The sequence below is a fragment of the Taurulus bubalis genome, assembly GCF_910589615.1.
Source record: "Taurulus bubalis genome assembly, chromosome: 18".
Lineage (NCBI taxonomy): Eukaryota > Metazoa > Chordata > Actinopteri > Perciformes > Cottidae > Taurulus > Taurulus bubalis.
The window spans coordinates 14,802-25,000 of record NC_136606.1 but is presented as its reverse complement, the minus strand read 5'-3'; the positions used below and the strand labels follow the sequence as shown (position 1 = coordinate 25,000).

General features: G+C 48.3%; 1 protein-coding gene across 1 annotated transcript in view; it reads left to right on the top strand.

Moving 5' to 3' along the window:
- Window positions 1-9,980, top strand: part of LOC306750665 (5'-AMP-activated protein kinase subunit gamma-2-like) — a gene marked incomplete at its 3' end in the record, with an annotated part of 13,694 nt that extends 3,714 nt beyond the window's left edge. Inside the window, exons 4-11 of the mRNA XM_079234132.1 lie at window positions 5,331-5,376; window positions 5,458-5,512; window positions 6,833-6,959; window positions 8,482-8,647; window positions 8,717-8,754; window positions 9,058-9,204; window positions 9,472-9,565; window positions 9,826-9,980. Coding sequence (XP_079090258.1) covers window positions 5,331-5,376; window positions 5,458-5,512; window positions 6,833-6,959; window positions 8,482-8,647; window positions 8,717-8,754; window positions 9,058-9,204; window positions 9,472-9,565; window positions 9,826-9,980 — 828 coding nt within the window. The remainder of the gene's footprint in view (window positions 1-5,330; window positions 5,377-5,457; window positions 5,513-6,832; window positions 6,960-8,481; window positions 8,648-8,716; window positions 8,755-9,057; window positions 9,205-9,471; window positions 9,566-9,825) is intronic.
- Window positions 9,981-10,199: the final 219 nt, after the last annotated feature.

Below are 10,199 nucleotides of genomic sequence, written 5' to 3'. Positions count from 1 at the left end.
ATCTCCGATGAGTTCCTCAGCAGAGAGCTGTCCAGACACGGGAAGGTGGCGTCCCCGATCCGCAGGATGTTGTCTGGGTGTAAGTCTCTGTTGTGAAACACGTCGTGTCTCATCGGAGACAACTGTATATGATACTGAACAATCGGAACGAGGAGCTCAACCTCCGTTTCATTGTGAAAGTAGATGATTATGATTACACAATATACGCCACTTCAGCGGGGATGAGGTGTTTCGGTTGTGGAGAGGAGGGACACACGGTGAGAGCCTGTCCGAGGCGGGGCGAGCCAGCTCCGCCCGGCCCAGTTTCGGCTGCGGGCGCGTCTGGACCGGCGCCGCCCGGGTCGGCTGCGGGCGCGTCCGGACCGGGCGGGGACGTCCGCGTCCGCAGGGACGTCCGCGTCTGGGCCGGCTCGGCCCGGTCCGGGCGCGTGGGCGTCCGCGTCCGCGGGGACGTCCGCGTCCGCGGGGACGTCCGCGTCCGCTGCCCCCCCCCGCCGAGCGGCCGGTCGCGGCTCCGCGGAGCTCTCTGCGGGGCCCCGTCGGTGTGGCCGACCCAGTTCAGTTGAGGTACCGGGGGTGGAGGTGGCCACGGGTGAAAAAGGGGTTTTGGGTGAGGGTTTGTTGTGTGAGGAGGGAGTGGTGGGTGAGGAGACTGCTCCGGTAGGGGAGGGTGCTCTGGGTGAAGTGGGAGAGGATGAGGTGGAGGCTGGTGTGAGTGGTGTGTGTGTGAGGCAGGTGGAGGAGAAGGCAGGTGAGGAAGGCGTAGAGGCAAAGGAGCAGGAAGAGGACATGGAGGAGCACAGTGTGCTGTGGAGTGAGCAGGTGGAGGAAGCGGAGATGGAGGAAGTGGTGCTGGAGGAAGGAAACAAAAACAAAAGGAAGAGTGCAGCAAAATGTAGGAGGTCGAGCAGGAGGGGGGCGACAAATGAGTGTGTGACTGATGAGAGTGCGGAGGATGGGTGTGTGTCGGACAGCAGTGATGTCGCTGTTTTTAGCAGCAGCCAAAAAAGCAAAACGATTACACTTGACAAACTGAAAGCGTTTTTAACAAAAACCAAGAACCAGCAGGTGAAGGTTGGCGACCATTTCCCAGACCTCGGTCTTTTTATCGCCTCGGCCAGGCTCCACATGAGCCAGAAGGGGGAGCCTGGCCTCACAGAGCAGGAGGGTTTTAGATTAAAGAAACTCGTCACCAAAGCAAGGCAACAACAAAACACTCATGGAAGGGGCAATTCTGGAAAGGTCTTTTAGGTTTTTGTTTTATTGGTTGGTTCTCATTTTAACTCTATCCACCATGGATGTTTTAAAAATAGGGCTTTTAAATGTAAATGGTGGCAGGGACGTCCAGAAGAGAACGTCTATCTATGAAACTTCCAAAATGAAAAAGATGGACGTTCTCTTTTTACAAGAAACGCACAGTGATTTTAACAACGAGCCTGACTGGAGAAGGGAGTGGGAAGGGGAAGTCGTTTTAAGCCACAACACCTCCCTCAGCGCAGGAGTGGGCTTCCTCTTCTCACGGGCTTTTAAACCCAACACACTGGAGGTCCAGTATTTTATCGAGGGGAGGCTTATTTTAGTCAAAGCTCGGTTCGACACATTTTCTGCTGTTTTTATCAACGTGTATGCTCCAACATCCGGTGCAGAGAGGAAGCAGTTTTTACTCAAAGTAGATGGAGTTTTAAATGGCTGCTCAACGGAGGATTTTTTATTCTTGGGAGGGGATTTTAACTGCACAGAGGATGCAGTTTTAGACCGTAATCACACAGAGCCTCATCCAGCCTCTCAGCACGCCTTGAAGCAGCTGGTCCGCTCTCACGGCCTGGTGGACGTGTGGAGGAGGATGCACCCAGACTCCAGGCAGTACACCTGGTCCCACCTCAGAGAGAGCAGGGTCTCCTCAGCTAGGCTAGATCGTATTTATTGTTTTAAGCATCATTTTAGCACCTTTAGGAGTTGTGCCAATATGCCGGCTGGTTTTAGTGATCACTCTCTTGTTTTGTCTCATGTTTTTATCAGAAACATCTTACCCAGAAGTGCTTATTGGCATTTTAATTCTGTTTTAACATTTGATAAGAGTTTTAGAGAGGTTTTTATTTATTTCTGGGGTGTTTTTAGACAGAGGAAGGGTGATTTTAGTAGTCTTAAGCAGTGGTGGGACCACGGTAAGACACAAATAAGACTACTGTGTCAACAGCACACTTTGAACGTCACACGAGACAGCACCAGATCTATGGAAGATCTAGAGACCGATATAGTGGAACTAGAACGTTTAAGTGAGTCCACAGGAAATCGAGGTTATATTGAAAACCTCAAAGGGAAAAAAATGGCTTTAGCCGACCTGCTGGGTAGTAAAGTGCAGGGCGCCGTGGTCAGGTCCCGGTTCCAGAGCATCACCGAGATGGATGCTCCGTCTCACTATTTCTTCAGTCTGGAGAAGAAGAACGGGCAGGGGAAGGTAATCCACGCACTGCTGTCTGACACAGGGCAGGAGCTGACGGACCCGGGCCAGATACGAGGGCGAGCTGTGAGCTTTTATCAACAGCTGTACGCCACAGAATGCCAGGAAGAGCCAGCTCTCCTGGAGGGTTTCTGCGGGGGACTACCCCAGGTCTCCGCAGAGACCAACTCACAGCTCGACGCCCCCCTCCAGATGCAGGAGCTGCTGACCGCCCTGCAGGGCATGCAGGGACGGCGGGCTCCTGGCATCGATGGGCTCACAGTGGAGTTTTACAAGGCCTACTGGGACATCATCGCAGATGATGTCTCGGAGGTTTTTAATGAGTGTCTGGCCTCGGGTTCCATGCCAGTGTCCTGTAGGAGGGCAGTCCTAGCATTGCTGCCCAAAAAGGGTAACCTGCAGGACATCAAAAACTGGCGCCCTGTGTCACTGCTTTGCGTGGATTACAAACTCCTGTCCAAAGCTTTGGCCTCCAGGCTGGGGAGGGTCATGGAGCAGGTCATCCACCGGGACCAGACCTACTGCGTCCCTGGCAGGTCCATGGTGGACAACGTCCACCTAATTCGGGATGTTTTGGATGTCTCTAGTTCATTAGGTGTAGACACTGGTCTGATTTCCCTGGACCAGGAAAAAGCTTTTGACCACGTTGAACACGGTTTCTTGTGGAAAGTGATGGAGAGTTTTGGGTTCAGCACTGGTTTCATAGCCAAGATTAAGGTGCTGTACAGGGATGTTGAGAGTGTGCTGAAAATCAACGGCAGTCTGAGTGCTCCTTTTAGAGTGTGTAGAGGGGTCAGGCAGGGCTGTGCTCTGTCTGGGATGCTCTACGCTCTCTCCCTTGAACTTCTCCTCCACAAAATACGTTCCAGCACTCAGGGGTTGTTTTATCCAGGTTTTAATGGAAGATTGATTTTATCTGCTTATGCAGATGATATTATATTTTTTATTAAGAACCAGGACGAGGTCGATATTTTAGCGGGTATCGTAGAGGATTTTAGCTCGGCATCGGCAGCGAGGGTCAACAGGGGGAAAAGTGAAGCCCTCGCTGTCGGTGAGTGGCGCGGCGGTCTCCCAGTTCTCCCCCGAAACCTAGAATGGAAGAGAGGAGGTCTAAAGTACCTAGGGGTGTTTTTGGGAGCAGACCATATAGTAAAGAAGAACTGGGAGACCGTCATAAAAAAGGTTGAAGGGAAACTTGAAAAATGGAAATGGCTGCTCCCCCAGATGTCGCTCAGAGGGAGAGTGCTGGTTCTTAACAACCTAGTTGCATCCCAGCTGTGGCACCGGCTAACCTGTGTGGACCCCCCCTCAGGCCTACTTGCGGAGATCCAAAGAAAGATGGTGGATTTCCTCTGGGGGGGTCTGCACTGGGTGCCGCAGGGGGTTGTGTTTTTAGCCAGGGAGGAGGGGGGACAGGGCCTTGTCCACCTGGCCAGCCGGACTGCCACTTTTAGATTGCGTTTTATTCAAAGGTACCTCACAGGCCCGGCAGATCTGGTGTGGAGAGATGTGGCCAGCAGCATCCTGAGGCGTGCCAATAACCTGGGTTTGGATGATGCTCTGTTTTTAATGGATCCTAAATTCTTAAAATTGACTATGTTGCCTGATTTTTATCAGGGTGTTTTCAAGTCGTGGGCCCTTTTTAACCACAAAAGGTGCCCGGAAGCCAACTCTCTGCACTGGTTGTTGAGAGAACCACTGGTCAATGGAGCCAGGCTGGACGTCAGTGACCACACTACACACGGCCTGACGGCGGCGCTGATCCAGTCTGGAACCCTGACCCTGCAGCAGCTGGTGGATGCAGTGGGGCCGGCACTGACCGACGCCCAGGCCCTGGGCTCTCTGCTGGGGCTGCAGTCTCTCCGAGCGGCTGGGAGGACACTGGGGCTCTGGTCCAGGAGGCTAACACAGAAAGACCGGCACCTCCTGATGGGCAGCCAGACCAGAAGCGACACTGCAGACCCCTACCCGGACATCGTCCTGAGCCCAGGCCTGGGAGAGAAGACCGGCCCCCTTCTGAGAGTCGTACACCCTGCAAAACTGACAATATACGAAGCAGACAAAGAGACTCTCTACCGCAACTGTGTGAAGTGCATCCACCAGGTCGGACTGAGCGGCAGACCCCCCACTGTGTGGGCAAAGAAGTGGGGACAAGATGGCCCCAGCCCGCAGTGGAGGCTCCTATACAAAGCCCCCCTCAAAAACGCTTTTATCTCTGTTCTTAACCCAGCTGTTTTTAGCGGATGCCCGTTTTGCGGAGTACGTGAGACAGTTTATCACGTTTTTACTAAGTGTAAGAGACTCACCAGTCTCTTCTCTCTTTTAACATCGGTTTTTACACGCTTCGGCGTTGTTTTTACTGAGAGGATTTTTATTATGGGAGCGGGCTACAACAAAAGTTTTAAAAACAAGTGGCAGCTCCTCAATTTCATCTCAGGCCAGGCTAAACTGGCGATTTACACGAGCAGAAAGAGGCAGGTCGAGCATGGGGATGGGCGGGAAGCGGCGGCAGTGTGGAGGACCAACCTCCGGTCAAGACTCTGTTTTTATCACCACATCTCCGACCTTGAGTCGTTCGTAGAGCGGTGGTGTTTTAAGAACACACTGTGCAAGGTTTCGGACGGTCAACTGTCTTTTACATATTTTTTAACTAACTGATGGAAAAAAAAGGGAAACTGTAGAACAAGGATTCTATTGTATTTATTGTTATTTATTACATTAACACTGATTGTATTTGTAAAACTTTGAAAATATGTAAATAAAGTGTTTTGTAAAAATCAAAAAAAAAAAATCTCTCTCTGTCTCTCTCTCTCTCTCTGTCTCTTTGTCTCTCTCTCTCTCTCTCTCTCTCTCTCTCTCTGTATGTCAGGTTCAGATTTACGAGCTGGAGGAACATAAAATCGAGACGTGGAGAGGTAAAAATATTGTTTTATATATTTCAATCTGTATTTGATATGATCAACATGATCTGAGCTGTTTGATCTCGTCCATGTTAGAGCTTTACCTGCAGGAGACCTTCAAGGCCCTGGTCCACATCTCTCCTGGAGCCAGGTATGTGTGTGTGTGTGTGTGTGTGTGTGTGTGTGTGTGTGTGTGTGTAGGTCTGTGTGTGTGTGAGAGAGTTTATACAGAGTAGGATTTACACTCTACAGCAGTGGTCACCAACCTTTTTAAGCCCAAGATCCCTGACCTCTGCCTCTGTGACAGGTGAGATCTACCTATTGAGGCTTTGAGAGAGAAAGACTGTCCAGACTGTACTCACAACGTGAGGCTTTTTATTTGGCCTAATTGTAATTGAATGAAAGCAAACACTTTGGTCCAGCTTTCAATTGGATGTGACCAAGAACACACTAAATGACTTAATTTCAGTGCAACATGAAAAGGAAATTATTTGTTAACCGCACACCATATGAACAAGAAAAAACACATTTCCAATGAGCAGGCTGGTGAACTACCATATTAACTATTGTATTTATCAACGGTTTGAATTGAAGCATAATTTTAGTAAAATGTTAGAAATTATCTATTTGAAAGATACAAAATCAGTTCAGTTTTTACTTTGTAAAATATCTGAATTGGTAAAGTTAAGATATTTATTTGGATGTGGTCAGAAATGTCCTGAACACATAAATATCAGTCAGATATAATTAAATGAATTATCTTTCCATTAACCCTCAAATCAAATAATAAATACACTTCACGCACAATTGAGTTGTGTTTTCTCTTTAACTCACTAGTTGAAGGTCACATGTTTTCGTGTTGCCTGTGGAGTCTGTCCATTGTGCACAGGGCTCTTCAGTTGCATGCCATCCTTATAAGGAGCCGGCAGGGCGTTTCTGTATGCAAATCCAGGTGCACGGGGAGCACAGCTGAGAACGCTTCGCCTGTGTAAGAACCCATTTTCAGGCGTTCATGAATCAGGTCGGACATCTTTTCTGACGTTGGTCTTTAGAAGTCCGTGAGAAAACATTTCAGAAGACACTTTAGAAAATGTTCGAGAATGAGGCCCAATGTGTTTCTGAATTTATTTTGCGAGCGATGGGGAAAGTCTTCGAGATCGACCGGTCGATCGCGATCGACGGGTTGGCGACCACTGCTCCAGAGCATCACTGAATCTTTTATTACCTGCTGAAAATATACTGAGGGGAGGAAACAAAAAGAGGAAACAAGGGGAGAGGAGCAACAAGGAGAGGAAACAAGGAGATGGGAGGAAACAATGAGAAGAGGAACTGAGATGAGAGGAAACAAGGAGAGGGAAGAAGAGGATATTGAACCAACGTGTAAGTGTAAACCTGTTGATCTAACTTCATGCCCTCTCCCCCCCTCTCTCTACCCTCTCTCTCTCCCCTCTCCCTCTCCCTCCCCCTACAGTATATTTGAAGCCGTGCACTCTCTCATAAAGAATAAGATCCACCGGCTGCCGGTTATTGACCCGGTCAGCGGGAACGCGCTCTACATCCTGACTCACAAGAGGATTCTCAAGTTCCTGCAGCTCTTTGTGAGTCTTCATGTGACATGAAACATGTCATTCATTAGTCATAATAATATCATGATAGAGGATAATACGTCAACTTGTACTCACATACATTCACTTAAAGGTCTAAATTATGTAACTTTTCCACATTAAAATTAAAAAAAATTACCGTTGTCATAAATATTGTCGACTTGTGTTCTTACATTATCACAAATATTCCCAACAATATTCTAACGCAGAGAAATCTGTCATTTTAATAATGTAATAATAATTCAGGTCTGATCCACTTTTTACATCATTGTGTGTTGCAGTGCATTTTCTACTTGGGCCTTCTGTGCCGTCTGATATAGTTTACATAAATACGCGCATGACGGGATTCGGCGTCATTAACGAACAATGCATGTAGTTCACATCAACAAGCACCAGTCACATTTAGTTATAACAAAACAGGACAAAACAATCCAACTAAACTGCGGCACTAAAACACTGCACACTGAAGAGCACGAGCCACGATCAGAAGGAACGATTTTAACTATAATAAAACTACACCAGAAACACATTAACACAACGCCCCTGCAGATAACCCTAACCCTAACACAAAGCAGTTCACTCACCAGATGCTGTTCACTTAAAGACAAAGTCCATCCTCCTCTCTTTGTTCAACAGTTCAGTGACGCGGTTGTTCAGTTTATCGGTGCGCTTCCATTACCAGCTCCTTCTCGATGGGCATGGCTAACCAGTGAGGACAGACGAGCCTCCCGTTTTCGGGCTGAAAATGTCCGGTCGACAGTGGAAGTCGATATTAGGATCGTCACCGCCAAACGTGCCCGTAACCCTCCGTGAGAAAGGCGTTGTCAGTAAATCCACCACCAAGTCCGTTTCTCCTCCTTCAGCCATTGAGTGTTAAAAAACTACAGCAAACAAAACACTAAACATGCCATAACTTCTCTTGTTTCAGCCTGAACTCTTCTGACTACTACTGAGTTCTGCTAGCAGCTAGCTAGCTTTCTGTTGACAGAAGTCACGCTGACCCACTGACCAATCACACGTCCAGAGCCAGCATGCAGGCACTTTTACGTCAAAGAATACGCCCAGCACGTCAAACTAAAGATCTGATTGGTTGAAGACTATGACATCACGATAACGTCTCCGTGTACTTTAATCGGCAAAGACCAGCTAGAGGCGCTCTGCTTCCATAGCGACATAGAGGTGAAATTTGATTGGATGAAAGCTCTCATTAATACCAGCTGAACTGAAAGCAGCGCTGCAGGCTGGAAGCAGAGCAACAGAGGAAGACAGGAGCTGTGGCATGAGAAAATAAGCTAATAATTATAATACATGTAGTGTATTTGTGAAAAACAATTAAATTATAAAATAGCAATAACTTTGTGATTCTGTTTAGGCCAACAGAGAAGGCTTAGCTGGCTCTGACTGCCCGCCACTGGTGTGTTGAAGTACAATGATGTGGACGGGGGATTACAACAGGAATGATGAATGGAACTGCCTCAGTGATGTGTGTGTGTGTGTGTGTGTGTGTGTGTGTCAGGTGTGTGAGATGCCCATGCCGGCCTTCATGAAGCAGACTCTGGAGGACTTGTCTGTGGGGACTTATTCCCACATCGCCTTCATCCACCCCGACACGCCGCTCATCACCGCGCTGTCCGTCTTCACGCACCGCCGCGTCTCCGCTCTACCCGTCGTTGACCACAACGGTAAACAACAACAACAAAATATGAATGATATGTCCACGGTGTGATCCTGACCCCTGATTCTGTCTGCAGGTAAAGTGGTGGACATCTACTCCAAGTTTGACGTCATTGTGAGTAAATGTGGAAACATTCTTTTCCTGCTTAGCGTTGTGTTCACTGTCTGAAGGAGCAGAGGAAACCTGAGTGTTGTCGTGTTTAGAGTTGTGTTGACTGTCTGAAGGAGCAGAGGAAACCTGAGTGTTGTCGTGTTTAGAGTTGTGTTCACTGTCTGAAGGAGCAGAGGAAACCTGAGTGTTGTCGTGTTTAGAGATGTGTTCACTGTCTGAAGGAGCAGAGGAAACCTAAGTGTTGTCGTGTTTAGAGTTGTGTTCACTGTCTGAAGGAGCAGAGGAAACCTGAGTGTTGTCCTACAGAACCTGGCGGCGGAGAAGACGTACAACAACCTGGACCTGACGGTCACTCAGGCCCTCAGACATCGATCCCAGTACTTTGAAGGAGTCATGAAGTGCAACAAACTGGAAACACTGGAGACCATCGTGGACCGCATCGTCCAGGCCGAGGTCAACAAACATCACTCAGCGCACACATTTCATTCATAGCTTGATTGTTCAGTGATTCATATGAAAGTAGTTGTTATAAATTATTAAATGAAACTGATGTATTGAGTTTATGAAAGAGTTTGTTCTTCCTGCTGCTCAAACACACCAATAACTCTGTGTGTGTGTGTGTGTGTGCGTGTGTGTCTGTGTCTGTGTGTGTGTGTGTGTCTGTGTGCGTGTGTCTGTGTGTGTCTGTGTGTCTGCGTGTGTGTGTGTCTGTGTGTGCAGGTTCACAGGCTCGTTGTCGTCGATGAGGACTCTCGTATCGTGGGCATCGTCTCTCTGTCTGACATCCTGCAGGCTCTGGTCTTGACGCCCGCAGGTGAACAATATACTGTCGTTATTGTTATTAAGAATGCTGTTGTTGTTGTTGTTCCTGTTGTTGTTGTTACATTATGCTGGAGGGTTAACCCTCTTGACCCCACCTTGAACAACGATCCATATGTTTTAGGTTTGAATGTTTATTTAAAGACCTCTGATGTCGTGATTGTTTAATAATGTTTGAATGTGATATTTCATAACTGATGAACGTCTGTCTGTCTGTCTGTCTGTCTGTCTGTCTGTCTGTCTGTCTGTCTGTAGGTCTCAGGAGGAAGGAGTCTCTCCCTTCTCAGCTGACAGCTCTGGATTCAACAGAGACAGGATGTAAATCTGGACTAAATCAGGACCAGGACCTGGGTGAAGAAACAGACCCAGGCTACCAGCAGGAACACACAAAGAGACAGGAAGAGAGACAGGCAGAGAGACAGGAAGAGAGACAGGAAGAGAGACATGCAGAGAGACAGGAAGCGAGAGAGAGACAGGAAGAGAGACACGCAGAGAGACAGGAAGAGAGACAGGCAGAGAGACAGGAAGAGAGACATGCAGAGAGAGAGGAAGAGAGACAGGAAGAGAGACAGGCAGAGAGACATGCAGAGAGACAGGAAGAGAGAGAGAGACAGGAAGAGAGACAGGAA